General features: G+C 39.3%; 1 protein-coding gene across 1 annotated transcript; it reads left to right on the forward strand.

Annotated features, from left to right (window-relative positions):
* The first annotated feature begins 320 nt into the window (after positions 1-320).
* Positions 321-16,940, forward strand: Zswim2 (zinc finger SWIM-type containing 2). Its single transcript, XM_057755710.1, has 9 exons — positions 321-485; positions 1,792-1,868; positions 3,464-3,504; positions 8,552-8,762; positions 10,216-10,467; positions 12,171-12,255; positions 14,119-14,228; positions 15,119-15,272; positions 16,143-16,940. The coding sequence occupies exons 1-9, from the start codon at positions 321-323 to the stop codon at positions 16,938-16,940; spliced, it is 1,893 nt and encodes a 630-aa protein (XP_057611693.1).
* Positions 16,941-20,836: the final 3,896 nt, after the last annotated feature.

Here is a 20,836-nt window from a genome sequence, read left to right on the forward strand (position 1 = left end):
TTGTTTATTGTATTATGGATGAGAAATAAGCAGAGCAAACACTGTAACTGGGCTGTGACTGCCCTAACATACGCCTCTCACCAGTTCTGCCTATGAGCCAATCAGCAAAAAGACTAAGGGGTTTGCCCATGTGCCTGTGGCCCGGGCTTTGAAAGTCTGCGAGTGGACTTCTGGAATTTATCCAGGCCTAACTATAGCAAGGCACACTGGGGCAACTAGAACAGAGCTACCGTCACCACGGCAACTGCGCTGCACGCTGTTGCCATAGAGACCCGAGGCGTCCCAGAAAGCCTAGCTCAGTGGCGCCTGGGCCGCCCAGGATGCTTCGCGGAGGCTGTAAAGCCTCCGAAAGACGAAGACACTTGAATGATAGCCTCAGCTGGCAGCAAGAGCAGGCGCTGAGCAGCAGTATCTATCTCCTGCGACAGATCGGCCCCACCGGCTTTCTACTAAGGGAGGAGGAGCCAGAAAAGGGGAATTTCCGAGTAACGACCGTACCCCCCCCCTTCCCCGGGTCTTGGGGGTGGGGAGGAGGGAAGCCCACTTCATAACCCTGCACACGCAAGGGCCTCACCCGAGGACTCACCCCCACAAGGGCTCCCCAGACTTTATGCAAGTTACAAAAGGAAATAGTATCTACCAGAAAAGATTCTTGGTAGTTAGAAACTCAAACTGAGTCCATCTCCTGTAAGATGGACTTTGGACTTTAGTATTAAAAACAAAGGAGAAGGTGATATGAATGTTTGGTTTGTAGGATGTGTGTTCCTGGACGCCTTGTTAGTGGTCACCAGCCCTGTAAGTCAAATGAAAACCCATTAAAATCAGGTTCTCTAGAATAGTTTCTAGCTGAGATCGTTTTCTTTTTACTTGTTTTTAAAGCTGTAGCAACTCATTAGAGGATAATTTAAATGATACTTTGAAAACTGTGTGAGTGAATAAGAATCCCATTTCATTTTGCTGAAAGAGAAGAGAAGCTTCCTACTTCCATGGCCTCTTGTCTGTCAGGATGGCCCACTGAACACTTGCCAGGTGCTTTAGAAATGTAAACTTATTGCCTCGTAGCTGAGTACTGGATACAATTCGTCACTCTGTACTTTGTTCAAAGCATGCTCCTTTACTTAGCCGATTACACAATTTATTGTGATTAACGATCAGCCATAGACTGTATAGTCTTGAGTAAATCTAATCCTCTCTCATGAAAAAGAAGTTCAGCCGGGCGGTGGTGGCGCACGCCTTTAATCCCAGCACTTGGGAGGCAGAAGCAGGCGGATCTCTGTGAGTTCTAGACCAGCCTGGTCTACAAGAGCTAGTTTCAGGACAGGCTCCAAAACCACAGAGAAACCCTGTCTCGAAAAATAAAAAATAAAAAAAAATAAAAAATAAAAAAAGAAGTTCAGATAACCTCCCCCTAAAAATCTTCAGATGACAAACCGTCTTACAAAAGGCAAATGCCTTTAGCTCTGTCCCTTAAAAAAATAATAGTTTGGGGTGAATGCTTTTAATTTTATATTTAATTTCACCTAAGTACAGAAGACTTTTTTTAAAAAAAATGTGTTAATCCATAGTGCCAGTTGTTTGCAAAGGTAAAGAATACAGAAGTGGAAAACCAGCCTAGATTGTGAAGAAAGACTGTTTCTCAAAAGCTGCTAGCCAATCACAGATTCAGTTCAGAATCACTAAATTAGTTCTTTAAATGCTTTTAATTTAATTACCTTTATCAGCTTAGTTTTGCCATAACTCAAAAAATTAACTTGTTTTTAAAATATTTTCTGTCTTACTTTTCTTTTAAAGGTTTTGCTAGGAAACCCTCATGAATGTAACTGCCCCACGTTTCTGAAGAGAGGGGAACTGTGTAAGCACATTTGCTGGTGAGTGAGTTAGCAACAATCTTCCATGAGGAAACACGCCTTGCCATTGTCCATGGTTTGCATGCAGCAAGAATAAAGAAGTTTGGTACTGGGAAGATTAACAGTTAAAATAGCCATAATTTACCAATGTGTTTCTTAGTATTCCAAGAATTCCATTTTAGTCTGAAAAGTAACTCAATAGAGAAACACTTAATAATATCATGTAGAAAAGTATTGATACATATTATGTGCACAAATGTGAAATCCAATGATCAAATCCATGGTTACTCTTGAGACATTACTTTCTTCAACAACTTCCTGTCGTCTGAAATACATTATCATGAAAATAATTGTTGTTTTCAGGATGTCAGGTTTTCTTTAATATAAACATTTTGGGATAAAAATGAGGACTATAATTGAAGCTTACCTCTCAAACCTGAAGCTTCTACAGTGTTAGGAAAACCTATGTGTTGGGTAACTATCTTTCACACGTGGAAGACAATCTTATCAATTAGGAGAGCCTGCTTAAGTTTGCTTTGCCTTCCTATAGTCACACCAACAAATCAATAACGACACCCTTTTAAAATTATTTTTTTAGTTTTAAATTTTAGTGTGTGTGTGTGTGCGCGCGCACGCGCGTGTGTGCACGGCTAGTCTGGCTGGATGTATGTATATGCACCATGTGCGTGCCTGGTGCCCACAGAGGTCAGAAGAGGGTGTTGGATCCCTTGGAACTGAAGTTACAGATGGTTGGGAACCTTCATGTGGATGGGGAGAACTGAACCCAGGTCTTCTGTGAGAACGAGTGCCCTAATCATGGAGCCATCTCCACAGTCCCAGTAAATACATTCTTAGCATTTATTACCTGTCAGCAACTGTGTGTCTTGCTTTCTAATGCCTTTTCTTACCAGGTTTGGGACTCATCCATTGAACTTCTACTAACATAGGTTATTGGCTGTATCTGAAAAATAAAGATGTTGTACTTTTAAATGTACAGTGTCACTATAACACTTTAAATAGGTGTCTCCAATATTATTTTATGACAAGGCAGGGTATGGTCATTCTTTTCTGATTTTAATATACCATAACTCATTTCATATAATATTTTAACCATAAACTAAATGCAAATATTATCCAAGTATATAGTGTATATAACACTAATGTAATTAATGAAGCACATTTGCTGTATTTTTTTAAAAATGTATGTTTCCCCCCTCTTGAAAGGTCACAGTTTTAGTTAGTGAGAGTTCAAAGTTTTCTACTATGAACTAAAATGGTAGATGTACGAAAACCAATCCCTTGGTGCTCTCAAGGAAGTCAGAGAAAGCATTGTGACTACCTGGACTTTGTCACAACCCTTTGAAGGACCATGTCTTGAGAGATAAGCACTTCTCCCTCTGACCAAACTCTTCAGCGCAGACGTAATTCCTTCGTCAGTTTGAACATTAACTCACTTTAAAACACAACTCTGATTGACATAAAATCAAGTTTAAGTTTATTCACAACACTTTTGCATTGCAAATCGAATAATCCTTTTTACAGTCTACATGTTAAACAGTTTGTCTTGAGATTATATAAAAATAAATGTTTTAATTTTTTCTATTCATGAATATTAGGGTCTTGCTGAAAAAATTCAAGCTTCCAAGGAATCATGAATGTAAGTTTCTGGCTTTTTATTTTCTAATCCTTTACTAATTCAAAATTAACAAAAATAAGAACTTTTTATTTAAACATATTCTAAACTCAATTGCTTATTTTCCCAAAGAATCTGGTACCTCTTCCCCAAAGTTTTTACACTTCCAGAAGTTGAAACAGTTTCTTCCTAAAAAAAATGAAAGTTTATATATCACATTCAAACTCAGATTCTTAAATAAAAAACAAGGATGAGAACCACAGAGATGACTCAGTGGGTAGAATTACTCATAGTGCAAGCCGCGGTCCTGAGTGCAGTCCCTGCCCCACATGGTGGAAGGAAGGACGCATCTCCTGAATGTCCTCTGAACTCCATGTGTACAAACATTCTGTAATTAATATTAAGCCTCTGGGTGATAATGTAGAAGTGGTTGTGGGGCGGGGTGGGATGGGACAGAGAAACCTCCATTTACATATGGTACTCAGTGTCTGGCATGGGTCCACATAAGACCCAAGAAAGCCTGAAAAAAGATTCTAGACACACGAAAACAGAGACAGACGTGGCTTATTGGTGGTCGCATATTTTTTCAGATAGGCTCTGTTTTATGACTGCGACCAGATGCATAGCTCCTTTAAGAGAAGGCTTCCTGCCTGGGTACTGGTGGCACAGAGGGCTCTTTTGGAGGTTCTGCCATGGAGAACCTATGGTTATGCATGTCATTGGAGTTTATGTGCTGTGTGCTGTGGGTATTTGGTGGCAACACGGACACACTGCTTCCCAGAGTTGGGGTGGTGAGCATGACTCTCACTGGCAGCTCTGCCATGAGACAAGATGCTCAGAGAACTGAGGTGGAGGAGCCCCATTCATTAAGCTGAGCAGTACAGACAACTGACGCAGCAGTTTTAAGATCTCTGTCATGTGATCAACAACAATACAGATGCACAATAAGGACAGATTCAGACAAAAAGACCTCTAAACGGGTAACAGTGTGTTTAAAAAATGTGTGTAGGCTTGAAAGAGAGAAGAAAAAAAGATAGAGACAGTCATAGATTAAAAGGATGATTTAAAAAATATAAAGTGAGGTCCTTAAAAAGGAATAGAGTAATAAAAATTATAATAAGCCACATAAAGATGGAAAGTACGCAGAGTCTGGATTATGTATATTATTGTGTTTTGTTTGGAGTTTTTGAAGACTAGATAATTATAATTATAGCTTTTCTTATTTATGGTAAAAATTAAATTAGATGTAAAACTTTAAACTCACCAAGATAGAATAGATAATTAAATATTTTCTCTATTTTTGTCAGCTACAAATAGACTAGATATTGTAACTGTAGTTCTTTATGATAACTGTTTGTTGTATGTAATATTACTATGCTAAAGTTAAAATCTTCATTTTTGATTAGATAGAAAGGAGGAAATGCTTTGAGATGATTTTTCTATATGCTGTGAATATGTATTCCTCTTATTGATTAATAATAAAAGCTGTTTGGCCAATAGCCAGGCAGGAAAAGGTTAGACAGAACAATCAAACTGAAAACTCAGATGAGGAGGGCAGAGCTGAGATAGATGCCAGCCGACTTCTAAACAAATAGGACATATAGAAAATGAGATAACAAGAACTAGGCCCTCTGAATGTGGGTGACAGTTGTGTAGCAGTGGTTTGCGGGGCTACTGGCAGTGGGACCAGGATTTATCCCTAGTGCATGAACTGGCTTTTTGGAGCCCATTCCCTATGGAGGGATATCTTACTTAGCCAGGGAGGGGGTCTTGGTCCTGCCTCAATGTGATGTGATAGACTTTGTTGACTTCCTTTGTGAGGCCTTACCTTCTCTGAGGAGTGGATGTGGGGTGAGGTGGGGAAGGTGGTAGAATCTGGGGGAGGGAGGGGAATTGGGATTGATATGTAAAGGAAAAAAAGATTGTTTAAAAAAAGAAAATGAGGTAACAAGCCTTGAGCCATGTTGCAAAACATAGATAAAACTGAGTTAATTTAAATGAAAGAGCAAACTAATAATAAGCCTAAGCTATTGGTCAAACATTAATAATATAAGCCTAATATTTCAACATTTTCACTTCAAAAACAGAATTTATATATGGATAATTTTAATAATTCATGTTTGCCTTTTTTGCCTCTTAAAGGCAGAAGCCATTGTTATCTATCAATACAGAAAGTATAAAATTATTTAGATTATATGTTAATTTTAAAATTTTATATTCCTAATAAAATAAATATTTTGAACATTGAACCTGTTTCTTTCAAAAGTATATTCCTAGTCAAATTTAAATATATTATCTAGTGATTTCTATTGATTGCGATAATGTATGAAGTTATCTATCCTTTTATTAAATTATTTATAGATAAATAAAACTACATCTAAAAAGTAACTTTCAAATTACCACCATAAGAATATGCAGAATTTTTTATGTTGCTTTTACAATTTTATATATGTATATATGAACATAAACATGTATATATACAGAAACCTGGTTAGTTAGAATTCTGTATTCTGTTTTTACCACACAGTTTCTGTCACTTACTATTTTCATTTCTATGTATTTATCATAAGTTCCCCCAAAGACTAATGTTCCACTGAAAATGCTGTATCAGAATTACCCTCCTATTATTCAATATTTGTTTCATTTCTACTTTTCATATTCTTTCATATGAAATTTCCTTGTTTTAGTTTTTTAGCCTAACATCATTAATTTTTAATAGGCATGTTAAAAATTTTGTTTGCAATGTACTCTTTTATATACCTTTTACCAATTTACATTGAGTTCAGAAGTGTATCAATATTTTTCTGTTTTATTGGGTTCATGTTTAATAGAGCTTAAAAATACTAACTACGTATTTAAGTCTCTACTACAAATAAAGATGTGTAGAAACATTTTGACATGTTAATATTACTGTAATTTTACTACAACACAGACTAAATCATGCAAAATGCAAAGAATAGCAGCTGCAAATTCAAAGTCATTTATTCATGTCTATTGAGTTAAGCAGAATTGTCTTCACTTTCCACATGTCAGACATTCTTACGCAGAAATCCAAAATAGCTCCAAATAGCTTTTTAAATATACAAAATTTATGCTTCCATTCATTATTATTTATTTAATAGATTTAGTCTAATGTTTCTGCCTTATTTTTGGCTTAATTCACTTGAAAGAAAGATGAAAGAATTTTTTCTCAATAATTTATTGAAGCTGCTGTGTGGTGATGCAGAGACAATTAATTCCAAGAAAACACATCCTCCAACCTGCACCAACACAGCCACATGTAGGTGCCGTAATAACAAAAAAAAAAAAGGAAAGACCATTACCAGTACAAAGAAAATATGATTCTGAAAGGATCCAAACAGCTCACATGAAAAGACAAAAGAGGCATAATAGTACAAAGAGGCCATATGTTAAAAAAAAAAAAAAAAGTCACGGAGACAACATAAGGAACACATTTGCAAAGTGTAATCTCTGAAATGTTTTGAAAGAATTTTCAGTTTCAGTCCAATAAACAGTCAAAGATGATTTATATGTAAAGAAGTCCATTAGCAAATGGCTATGGGTGGTAGCCTTGCAAATTTCACTAGAATGGGAAAAGAAGTGAGTTAAAAATAAGGGAAGAGTACACACTAAATAAAACGTAATAAATATGCAAACGTTCTTCTGTTGGCCTCGTGTTCCCGAGACCATAGGAACATTGAATTGTAGTATTTTATTTGTGTGGTGGGTTGAGGCTGTTTGACAGGCTAGCTGCCTACTTCCTGCAGAACACTCTTGTTGGTCTCATACATTACCTCGTCCATACGATCTCAAGCGCTTCTGCTGTTTTCTAATTTATGCTCTCCCACACAGAACAGTTCCCGGGTAGCTTTGTTCATGAAATTCCTTTTTTAAAGAGAGCAGATGTTGCTGTTTCTCTATGTCAAATAATCCTCCTCCAAGTACTGGGTAATTAAAGTTTGATTTCCTCCCACAGTCCTCCTGCACCTGCCCCATCACCTCAGATAAGAAACAAAGGTTTCTTTGCTGAAATAAAAGTATCATTTTTGCTGTTCCTTTTTGGTGTTTATATGAAAGGGGTCTTTCTAGGAAAACAGAGCTTTCACACTCATGCATATAATATTTGACTTATATGTATTTAAAATATACAAAATAAACGGAACTTGGATGACTAACAACTAAAAATTAAATCGTGCTTGGTTAGAGAGAGAGGGCAGGCAGGAGAATAAGCCAGGGTGGAGGGAGGGAATCTTGGGTTCTAAGATTAAAACAATAAACAGACAGTTGATTGTAAAAACAGCAGGCTGAGGAAAATTCAGGGCTCCCCAGGGTGCAGGCGATGCGGAGTCTAGTAGGTGTCTAGTAGGCGTCTAGTAGGCTGTCCTGCAGAACACTGTCCAAATCTGACATGAACCTGACCAAAGCACTCCTCTATGGCTAGAGAACAGACAGGAAAATAGGCACAACTAACCTAACCTACCCCTCTGTTATCCAGTCCCTTAACAAACACAGCCATGCGTGCCTATTCGCATGTTCCTTTTCTCCCTTTATGCATTCTTATTACTGTTTGTTTTAATTTATTCAAATGTGTTGTGTCTGTGTGTCTGCCCCATGTGGGGTGTTTACTACACCAGAGGAGGGTATTGGAATCCCTGGAGCTGCAATGGCAAGGGTTCTGGGGTCTGAACCTGTGCCCTCTGCAAGTGCACTACGTCCTCTTAATCAATGAGTCATATCTCCAGCTCCTATTTTAATACTGTTGCATTCCAATGAGGGGTTTGTTTACAGGCACATGAAAAGACTAAAATGTCACCATGGTGCCAAAAGCAGGGTTTGCATTATCACGTCTCCAGCCTGCGATAACACGTCCTGCAGGAGGGGGCAATCGAATTGTTTTTGTACATTACTCTTTTCTAACGATTCTTTTTCTAAATAGAAGATGAAGAAGTGGTCACTGTATAATCCAACTGGTACTACCCTGGTATTTGAAAGAACGTAACACACCCTGCTATTACGTCTTCACGTTTCCTTTCTTGCCACCGAACTCTAAGGCTTTGGTGTTTCTTGCTAGCTGCTTTCCAGCTGGGTCTTACGGAAGGAGAAATAAATGACCTGCTACGGGGGATCCACCAGGTTCAAACTCCCAAGCGTGGAGAAAGGGATGAGAACCTGTGTGTGGAAGCAGACGGCTGCCTCAAACAGAAGGACATCAGTGCTGAGGACGTCTGCCCCATTTGTCAAGAGGTGCTGCTGGAGAAAAGACTCCCTGTCACCTTCTGCAGGTGATGGGTTTAACGCTGGATCCCAAAGTCTTAGGAAAATTCTAGTCTAATGTTCTTTTTCTAAAACATTTTTTATTCATTTATTATGTATACAGTGTTCTATTTGCATTATGCCTACTGGCCAGAAGAGAACACCAGATCTCATTACAGGTAGTTGTGAGCCACCGTGTGGGTTCTGGAAATTGACTCAGGACCTCTCTGGAAGAACAACCAGTGCTCTTAACCTCTGAGCCATCTCTCCAGCCCTAGTCTAATATTCTTATGAAGTTACTTTATGAGATTCCTTGAGAGACAAAATAAGAGCTTCCTCTCTGTCTAATTCCTGTCTTCTGTGTTCTTTTGTTCCCTCATATGTGTCTTATGAGATGTCCTGTTTAAATATGTCTAGGGCACTTTGTAAGGTAAAAATTAGAAGTATCGCTCCACAGTTATTCAGCCCTCTGCTGTAAGTAATGAAGAATAGGAAGGTTTTCTGTTTGCTTTTTAAGCCCTTCAAGGTTTATTTATTTATTATTGATTGATTAACTGATTGATTTGGGAAGGTGGGGGTGTACATGCCTTAGCATGTATATAGGTCAGAGCCCAACCTGTGGAGGTTTATTTTCTCTACCACCCTGCGTGTTCCAGTGATTGATCGGTGTAAACTCAGATCACTGGGCACCAAGTGCCTTTACTGGGCCTCTCACCAGCTCTTGTGTTTTCTTTACAGAGGGAGGAAATGTTACAGATGCAACAATATTTTCTGGATATAAAGATTATTTTACTTTGAAGTTATAAACACTTTTCAGTGTTTAAGAAATTCTATCTTGTAAGTTAAATTGCTCAATTTTTACTTAGTAAAAGTCCTCGCCGAGAGAATCTCCTTCATGCTGTTTTCGACGGCCCTCATAAATTGGACTTTAAAAATCTAAACAACCATTTGCTGCTGGAATTCATTTCATTCATTTTTCTTTTCTACACTTGAGAAATAGTTGACTCCTATTTTGTGTGTTTCTGTGTGGTTGCTTCCATTGAGTACTGAAAACCTCCTAACTACTTCCGTAATATAACTTCTCCCAGCAGAGATTGCTAAAGTGGTTAAGATGCTACATGAGTTCTCAAAAAAGCAAAAGAGAGAAAAGGAGGGTAGGATTCCACCCTCTAGTTAAAGAAATGTCCTGTTAACTTTCCTTTGTGTTAAAACTATACTCATTCTGACCTTATGAATGAAACATAATTTTATGATATAAATCTTCTTACCATTTCCTTTAAGTGGGGAAAAAGTTATATTTGGAATTTTGATAAAGATGGGAAATTATATCTTTGTTTATTTGTAATCCAGCTATATCTAGAAATCAGTTCAAAGCGCATTTTTATAAGGAATAAAGATGGTCTCAGAGAGATTTTTAATTGAAATAAGCATGTCTAACAAATACATACAATGAGCGATAAATTTGAATTTTATTTCTGATAGATTTGGCTGCGGCAATAATGCTCACATAAAATGCATGAAGATCTTAGCCAGTTATCAAGATATGGGGTCGAGCAGCTCCATGATAAAATGCCCGCTGTGCAGGGAAGGGTTTGCACCATTAAAAGTCATCTTGGAGGAATTCAAAAACTCTAACAAACTTATGACGACCTCTGAGAAAGAACGACTAGACAAACACCTCGGAATTCCCTGCAACAACTGTAAACAGCTGCCGATTGAGGGGAGGTGCTACAAGTAAGTCTCCCTCTGCGCTGTAACTCTGAGCCTTAGGGCTGGCGTGTGCTAAGCTGCCCTCTTCCGCAATAGCGACGACAGCTTGTTTGGAATTTCATTTTAGTTCCCTCACTTCTGCCAGAGCCTTGGCTTTTCATTCTCCTATGGTTTGGCCAAGAAGCAAGAAGCAGCTTCTTCTCATGGCTTGCCTATGGATTTGGCTAACAACTCCCAGTTTCTCATTCTTCCATGACAAAGAAAAGCCGCATCTGGGACGTTTGTGGCTCCATCTTCCACTCTTTCCTTCAAGCAACAAACATTCCACTCAGCCCCCAAAGCTAGTTCTGCTCTACAGGAGCAGCAGCTTCCTTGTTAAGGTGTCAGGATGCGGTTGATTTCAGCTGGTTCCCCTTTCAGGTTAGTTCACGAAACATCACGTGTATGTTAACTACAGCGATACTTAGGTTTTTATCCTAGCCTACTCTGATGAATCAAGAGAGTTACAGCATTGCTGGTTTGTGATGTTCATTACTAAGGATCTACACATATGAATAGTAATAAGAAATAAATTAACAGTTGCATCTTCTGCAATGTCTGAGCGCATATTTTTCTTATTTTGCAAGGAAATATCCTAAATGTTAGAAAATTTGAATTTAAAAGTAAGCCTGTTTGTCTCATGCTCACAATCTTTATTTTGTGAATTTTGTAGCAAGTAAATGAAAATTTTAAGTGGTAAAATTTCTAATAAAAATTATTAATAGCATAAGCTTGAAAACAGGCTTCTGTAAAAAGTTACATTTTCAAATTATATTAGTAGCTTTTGTTGAGACCTCATACATTTAACGTTCTGTGGGGAGGAAAAAGGGTATGTTCTAGGATCCAAGAGCCCTGCCGAGTGTAACCCTGCCCTTCAGGAGACAGCTGGAAAGAAGGCTTGCATAGACATGTGACAAACCCCGTGTCCGTGGGCTGCGGTCCCATGGACCACTAGAGAAAGAAATCGCTGGGGCCTAAACTCTGGTCTAGAAAAGCACCGGGAAAGGACATGGAGGACAAAATAGTAGCAGTCTCCAGTGTATCCACAGGTTTACCGCAGACCTGAGTGTCCCCCGTGTACCCACAGGTTTACCGCAGACCTGAGTGTCTCCCCGTGTACCCACAGGTTTACCGCAGAACCTCTATGTCTGGTTACATGTCGAAGGGAGCGAGGGGGCAAAGGGGTTAAGGTTTCTTATTCATGGACCTTTAACTAAGATGGCTCCAACCTAGATAAACCCAGTAGAATCACAAGGGCTCTTGAAGGTCGAGGAGAGCGGAGGAAGTGACATGGAAAGACGGTTATGAGGGAGAGGCAGAGAGTGCTGTTAATTATAGGAAAGACGGAGGAAGGACCACAAGCTAGGATGTGGAAGCCGCCTTTAAAACGTGGTACAGCCAAGGAAACAGATGTCCCTCTGAAGCCTTGAAAAGTGGCACAGCCAGGCCAACACCTGATTTTTATCCTTTTGAGACTCATCAAGCTTCTGTTCTACAGACGTGTCTGACAATTACTGTCATGATTTAAGCTAACAAATTCATAGAGAATTCTACAAAACAATAGGAAACTAATCCACAGTGTGACCACAGTGGGCTTTGCCATGTGTGGGGCATGGACGGGAAGATGAGTCAACGCCGTGGCAGTGACTGGACTTTTCTCTCCTGTATTTTTGTGTGTTGTGTCTCAGGTGCACCGAGTGTGTGGAGTACCACTTGTGCCAGGAATGCTTCGACAGCTGCTGCCATCTTGCCCACACCTTTGCATTCCGTGTGGTAAGGGGCCCGCCTTTAACTGAGCATGGCATTCCTCATGTTGTATAGATCGGTAGATCCAAGAGCATGAAAAGCAGATAACACTCTGGAATGAACTAATTGACTTTTAATTTAAAAATTAGTTTTAGAGCCAGGCAGCGATTGCTCATGTCTTTAATCCCAGCACTCGGGAAGTAGAGGCAGGTGGATCTCTGTGAGTTTGAGGCCAGCCTGGTCTACAAGAGCTAGTTCCAGGACAGGCTCCAAAGCAACACAGAGAAACCTTGCCTCAAAAAACCAAAAACAACAACAAAAAAATACTTTTAGAATTCTCCTATGAGTGTACACAAAGCAATCATTTTCATACTGATGCTTTATAGAATCTGTCACAGTAACAAGCACCGTGTATCACAAAGAAATCTTGAGAACAGGCACTGTAACCCTCAGCCTGAAGATGGATGATAGAGCCCCTAGCTGGTGGATAGGCTTATCATAACATTTCTGACAACTGTTATGGTTTTCTATTAAAAATTTCTTGCTGGTCAGTGGTGGCGCACGCCTTTAATCCCGGCACTTGGGAGGCTGAGGCAGGCAGATATCTGTGAGGTTAAGGCCAGCCTGGTCTACAAGAACTAGTTCCAGGACAGGCTCCAAAGCTACAGAGACACCCTGTCTTGAAAAACAAAAAGCAAACAAACAAACAAAAAATCATGGCCATAGTAATAATCCATAGAACTTTTTAGACATCCTTTGAACCACACATTTTAAAAGTGAAGCCAGATTTGGTAGCACAGACCTGTCACCTCAGCCCTTGGGAGGCTAAGGCAGGACAGTCACATGTTTGAGGCTAGTCTGAGCTACTTAGTGAAACCTAGCAGTAAATGTATACATATTACATATATATATACATACATATATATATATATAATTATGCTGAATAATGCTATTTTTTTCTTGTCGTGAAAATAAAACACCTATGATTATAAATACTATATTTTACATTAAGAACTGGACAAGCTAGCAAGATAGCTCAGTGGTAAAGGTATTTACTATCAAGCCTAGGGATCGAAGTTCAATCCCTGGGACCTACATGGCGGACAGAGAGGATCTCTTCCTGTAATTTCATGTTTGTCTTCAATGCAAGAGGTATCACATGTACACCCCACAGAGAGAGAGAGAGAGACACAGAGAGAGAGAGACAGAGAGAGAGAGAGACAGAGAGAGAGAGAGAGTTAGGGGGGAGAGAGAGAGACAGAGAGAGAGAGACAGAGAGAGAGAGAGAGAGAGAGAGAGAGAGTTAGGGGGAGAAAGAGGGACGGTGGAGACAGAGAGAACACTAAACAAAATGAGGAAGATGGGAGGAAGAGAGGGAGTGACTTTGAGCATGGTGGTACACATCTGTCATTCCAGCTACTCAGAAGGCTGAGGACTGCAAATCTGAAGCCAGTCTGGACAGTTTAGGGAATCCTACCTCTTCTGAAGGACCCATCTGGTGACTCCGAACACTCCCGAACCCCAGTTCCAGGCGCCCAATGTCCTCCTCTGTCCTCTGTAGGCACCAGATACACATGTGCTGAACAGATATACATGCAGGCAAAGCACTCATACACATACAGTAAGGAACTCGTTTAAATGAAAAATAAATTACTGAATTCAAAGTACCGTGTGTAGCTTAGTGTTCTGTTGGTTAACCCCTTAGTGTTGAAAAGAAGAAGGTCATTCTAGCAACCACGTGATAGGATATGAGATCTACTAGTAATCTATAATTTTGTGATAAAGTAGATATTCTTATTATGAGCATTTTACAATATTGTATTATCTATATGCAACCTTTATTACTTAATCAGAACACATTTTTATGACCTATTTTCACACCTATTTCAGAAGAGAAACCAAAGATGGAGATCAGCAGATAAAAGGTCAGATGTTGTAAAATATTTAGATATTAAAAATGAAGGAGAAGCGAATACAGAATATCTTCAAGAGATGCAAGGGTGAGAGTCAGCAAACATCACACTTCCTATGTTTCAGGACCTTTGAGTAATTTTTCATTTGAATTGGTTATATATGGTCCTTGGTTTCTTATTTGTTTAGTAATTGTGTATGTATTCCAAGTAACATTTCACATTCTTGTGGAAGAACAAGGGTCTCGAGTCAGCCTGCTCGAGTCTAGTCCTGGAGGAGCACATGCTGTCAGCCAGCTTTGGGGACACAAACATCATTCTCTCATCTTTAAAACAGGAATGGTTTTCTACCATTATGTTCATATATCATCTGTAGAATGGAAAGCGTTAACTTTTCTGTCAGCTATGTGAATGTCATCCAAAATAGCTCCTTGACCTGAGCTTTTGTTTTTAAAGACCATTTTATCTGTTTTACCACTTGCTACTGACACTGAATAACTTTATGTGCTTTTAAAGATGTACTGTTACTCTAAAAATATTGGGGTTAGCAGGTACCCCCCAAATGAATTTTCTCACAAATTGCCATCTACCAATTGACATCAATACCCTTGAGTATTTGGGCTGACTGTTCATGTACTTTACCAGTTGACACATAAATCAGTTTGTATTTTCTAAACACATGTGTAACTATTTTCTCAAAGTAAAGTAATTTTAGCTTATGACCCTCAGATGTTTGTCCTTTTATTGACTTTAAAGTATAAACAAAAATCTCATTAGTATTTCTATTTGATGTGGCTAAATTAAAATGTGTTCCTTATGAAGTCGGCTCACTCAAGATCTGTAGAACAGACTTATTATCTATGACTCAGGAGAAACTGTGGTTCCATCATATTGTGTATGCAGGAAATTGTGCTTTTGATTGCATTCTCCTCTACAATCACACATGAGTGCTTCAGGTCTCTCTGTTTATCTTCATTTAGTCAGTTTTGCACACCAAAGCATGTCGTAAAGACACTGCCTCTCCTGATGATTACAAAGAACAGCAAGCTGCTTGCTCCAGGGTATCAATGTCGACTCTGCTTGAAGTCATTTTGTCTTGGCCAATATACAAGACTGCTGCCGTGTTCTCACAAGGTAAAAGCCATGTCCTTCTCTTTGACTTTTCCTCAAAGGTCATTCCCCATGAATGAGGTGGCAGTAGACGTTTCCCCTTTTGTTTTTCGGTTCTGCTCTGTGCAGACACTCGCTCACTTGAATAGCGCATGCTTTTTGATGCTGCAGAGAATGTAGCTTTCCCCTCGCAACAAGTTCCCACCCGGGAGGACTTGCTTCCTTACACACTGTCTAGTTAGGATGCATGGCGTTTTAACTGCATTCTTTTACATACTTTCATTACATGTGACATAAAGAAACCTACAGAATCCTAGAATTGTTCCATGTGTTTTTACAGTTCTCTAGATGAAATAAAAATGCCTTAATTGAAAATTATTCATAAAGACTCACTAGAATCAAAGTCCAATGCCACTCATCAGTCGTACTTAATGATCATATTTTTCTGAAGTAACATTGCTTAAATTAATGTGTTGAGCTTTAAAGTCACATTTAAACTGTCTGATAGTGTTTTTAATAACTAAAATATGTTATTTTGCATTTCATGATTCTTAGACTTGTTTTCAATTCTAGTTGGTTATAACCTTTTAATTTTTAAATGTTTTCTATCATTAGAAGTAATTAGCATGAAAACAATACCTTGAACCGTGAGTTTCTAACTAAGTTATGAAGGTGATATATTCAATGGGCTTAGCATTTTACTGTGGGAAATGGAAATCGGTCAGTGTAGACATGTATTTACAAGTGAACTTCTTCGAAATATTTTCATAAAACTTGATACATTAGAATTCCCTTCCTCTCTGCTCAATAGTCTCAATGTACAACTAGACGGGAAATTTTCGTGTAAGTAGTGCTGCTGTAGCTCTGATTAACCTGCAACCTTTTTGTCTCAAGTTTCACAGGAAATGTATTGACAGTTGGTTATTTCACAAGTGCAATGCCTGCCCTATTGACAGACAAGTCATATACAACCCTCTGATCTGGAAGGGCACCACCTTGGATGGACAAACACAGCAGCTGGCATCAAACAAAGACATTGCCAGCTTGCCAAAACAGCAAGAAGCAAAACTTTTTATTCCTGGTACTGGGTTAGTTTTACAGCAAAATAGAACTGGAATTTTACCTAGTGTTCCTCGGTGTAATTCTAAAACATTGAGTACACTTCAAAATCCACCAGACAACTATCAGAATATAACAATCGACGACCTCTGCTCGGTCAAACTAGATAACTCAGAGTCAAGAAAATTAGTCTATGGATATAAAGTCAGCCAACATTTCCCCATATGTCCGCAAGATCCAGCCACTGGGTCATTCGGGCAAACACCATCTCAAACATTTCTTCCCTCCCTTGCTCATACGGATAGTATTTGTCTCACTGGAAGGAAAAGCCAAGAAATCGATGAAAAATACCACCCTGGTCAGAGTCCAAAGACAACGAAAAGCTGTGAACATGCGAGCTATAATTCAAAGAAATCTCTCATTCCTAAAATAAGATCAAGTGCCTTACCTACAGAGGACTTAAATCTTCCTGTCAACTGGGGCACAGCAAAACTGAGCTTGTCTAAAAGACATAACAATTCCACAGGGAAACTCAGACAAAAATGTAGCCGCCCACCCAGACGTCCTGCTCACCCCCCTTTGCAAACACCAAGTGCTGCTCTGTCTTTAATAATGGAAGGAATTCAATTATGAAAAAGGCATATTATTACATCAGAAACTTTTGAATATTTAATACATAAAATACCTTACTTGTAGAACGTAAGAATGCATGTACACTCTTGACAGATGTATATAAAATACTCTATTGTCATTTTTGCCTGCTTGTCTCTGAACCCCTTACTGTGCTTACAGAGGTCACCCTGCTACACAGAAGAGTAAGGAATATGTGTTTCAATGAAAGTACTCATGATGTTATGAATTGTGAATGAGCAATAGAGTATTCATGCCTTATTTTATACTGATCAATTTTTTTCACTAAAGAAACAGATTTTTCCCTGCTTTGAGTCACTGCTCAAAAAAGGACAGAGGATAAAATTGCATGCATGGTAACTTCTGGGGAACTACATAGATTTCTCATTTTTCTTTCACAAGCAATCACCTCAAGCCTATACAAAAATCCTAGTAGTGATTTTTTATTGTTTCCTTAAAGGAGTTTTAATACACATGAATGAAACATAATGAAATAAACTATGACACATTCATAGTGGTTTTTGCCATTTTACTTTTAGGAAATATATATTTTATAATTTCTTTTCTAAACATGAGATATTTTAAAATAATCATTGCTTCTGAAAAATATAGCTTTTGGATGCTTAGTTTATTTTTATATTGCATGACGTGGTGGGTTTTCAAATACTTGATAGAAACTCTACAATTCGAGGGAGGGTAACATCTGGACAGCAGAGGCCAACTCAGTAGACATTGACTCTTCTATCATCTTATCTTTTACTGCTCTTTTATTATATTGTCTTTTTAGCCAGGGTCTCTCACTGGGCCTGGAGCTCACGGATTCGGCTACACTTGGCTGCCCACTGAGCCCCAGGGATTCCAGGTCTGTATTCATGGGGCAGGGATTACGAACACTGCAGCCAGCTTTCTTTTTTTCTTTTCTTTTTTCTTTTTGCATAGGTGCTGAGCTCAGGCATGGGTTCTAATACTTATGTGGCCAGTGCTCTGTTGAATGAGCCATCTCCCCAGCCTCTCAAACAACATTCTTTTTTAAGTGCATACGTGTGTGAACACACACATGCAATTCTACGCGTGTGGAGGACAGAGGAGAACATGTGGGGTGGGGTTAGTTCCTCCCTCATAGCAAGGGGGTCCCAGGGATCTAACTTAAGTCATCAAGCTCCCAGCAAGCACTTTAACTCACTGATCAATCTTAAAAACCCTCAAATCGTACTTTTAAACGTTGTGATAGCATTGATTTTCAGTACCTGTACTATAGGAGCTTACCTCGCACATTTTTGTCGTGATGATAACAACACACAGTTTTGTGAAGCAGTTCTAAAAGGGTGGGTGTTCTTTGAAAATGGCAATTATTAATTTTTTTAAACAAACAACTATGCTTCCATTGTGAGTTAAAATAATTTATTTTGCACTCAGAAAAAGAAAATGGCATTTAATTTTTTACATTGAAAACAGATTCTTCTCTCATACAATCCATCCTAACCACAGTTTCCCCTCCCTCTACTTCTCCCAGCTCCCTTGTCCACAGCTCCCCTCTCCCTCAGATCCACTCTCCCTTCCTTTCCTCTTCAGAAAAAGTCAGGACACAAAGAGAAAACAACCAAACACGACAAAATAAGACAAAGCAAAAGTCCTCATTTCTAGGCTGGACAAGGCAACCCAATAAGAGGAGAGGAGTTCTAACAGCAGGCAGACAAGTCAAAGATGCTCCTGCTGCAAGATGCGCTGGAGTAGTAGTAAAAAACTTGTACAAAAAAAAGTAGTACAAAACTTGTGGGGTGGCCGAATAACAGCTGGTTTAACTTGAGGTCTATGGCAAAAGAGGGAGCCCATGCCCTACACTGCCTGGATGGCAAGGAACCAAAGGCTGGATACCCCAGAGACCTAGAATAGAACCAAACACAACTGGGAAAAAAATGAATGATTCCTAATGATATTCTGCTATGCTTATATGTCTGTGTCTCGTCTAGTCATCAGAGGCTTCCTCCAGCAGCAGACGGACCGGGTGCAAATGCAGAGAGAGAGAGAGAGAGAGAGAGAGAGAGAGAGAGAGAGAGAGAGAGAGAGAGTCTAAACTGAAAGCCTCCATTAGGTCTCTCTCCCTCATAGATCAGGAAACCCTACTGGAAGGGGGGGGGGGCGAGTGTAGGAGGCTTTGATTTTAACAAGTATTAATTGACTTGAGACTAATCAAAAAGAGGAAGTCATTGCAAACATGTAGCGGCAATGGATTTGAACATGAGCTGCATTTTAAAACTGAGTGAAAACTTGGCTTGTTTCCGACATTCAAATAAATAGTAGGATATACTTGTGAGCAAACCCAGAACGTAATCAAACTAATTGCTTGAAACATAAGGAAATGCCAAAGTAAATTTTCAGATAGCCAAATAGTATTGATTTTCCAAAAAGTATTTCAAAATCATCCCTAAGGATAAAATGTTGTCGAAAGCAAAACCGTGTACGAGTTACGAAAGAACAAAACGACATTCAGATGCTAGCCTAGAGAAATGACGCTGTAAATTAGCTTTGTGAGAAAAATAAAGTGGTACCAGTCTTACGCTAATCAAACTTGTCGTGAAGGTTTTCATTATGACTTTGGGTTTTACTATTGCAACAGCACACTACATACAAGTTCCACCTGATCTAATACCATGACAAGCACAAGTGTTAATCACAGTGTAGGGTATGAATTTTGGCAACTCAAAGAGGAGAAGTTAGCAAATTTTGTTGTTACTTTGTTAGACAATCTTCAGACAGAGTTTCTTCTTGCTTGTGACAAGGGAGAAAAGCCTCCACTAAGCATAGTGCAGTCTCATAGACTGTGACTTTCCTACCAGGATGGCCGGGTCCCAGAGAATAGAAAGGGTAGTATGTAATGAGACTTGTGGATGACGTATTAGTGAAGGCACCCACTGGGAGAAATACCCCTATTTTGTTACCAGTGCTAAGGCCACACCTAGTGACTAGATGTCATCCACTCTCATATTAACCTTCCTGCTCAGCTGACATAGTCAGAAACCAGGCACAGGGTTTCTGCTCCTTACAGTCAACTCAGCTATAAGCTAAAGGAAGGTCAGTGGTCCAAAACTGTAGGATGCCCTGGGCCTCGGAGCTCTTTGCTCAAGCAGTTATCTTTTGATACTGCTAATAGCCAACACTGGCTGTGTCAAGCCCATATCGTGATATATTGCAAATAAAACCAACCCACTTAACAATCCTATGACAGGAACGTGTAGGTCACATAAACCTTTTCCTCGCCAAGTTGTTTTTGGTAATGATGTTTATCATAACAACAGAAATCAATCTAATATAAACAATCTCTTAATTCAGACCCATGCATTCTCTTCCAACATAAAACAACCCACAATATTAGGATTATTTCTTCTTAAAGATATAGGCCATATGGGGACCAGCAAGCACATCCCCGACTGGGTTAATTATGAGTTATCTCTAGTTAAACACCCTTTGGGCATTATAAAGGGTAAAGGAGAATCCTGAGGGAGCACATGAAGCCTTGTGGAGAAAACTTTGCATTCAAACAAGGAGAGTGACTGCTTCTGCATTTTCAGAGAGGGTCAGGGCTGCAAAACTTAAAGGAAGATCATTAAGATGGTCTCTCTTCACTTAGCTGGGTCCTCCATTTTTCCTAACCATCCTGTGAGCCTGACATAGCCTGCCTGTACTGGTTGAACATACAACCTTTGCTGAAACTCCACACCACTAAGGCTGTGCCCTCTGCTCGTCCTGCCTTCCTGACACACAGGAGTGTTATGGAGTCATCAGGAAAGTCCTCTGCTTTTGCCTCTGGTGTCCAGTCACCCACAGCATTTCATTAATTGCTTTTCAGGGTAGCTGTGAGCATAATAATGCCCATCATTCTCAATGCCATAGAGTTCCTG

The sequence above is a fragment of the Chionomys nivalis genome, chromosome 22, assembly GCF_950005125.1.
Source record: "Chionomys nivalis chromosome 22, mChiNiv1.1, whole genome shotgun sequence".
Taxonomy (NCBI): domain Eukaryota; kingdom Metazoa; phylum Chordata; class Mammalia; order Rodentia; family Cricetidae; genus Chionomys; species Chionomys nivalis.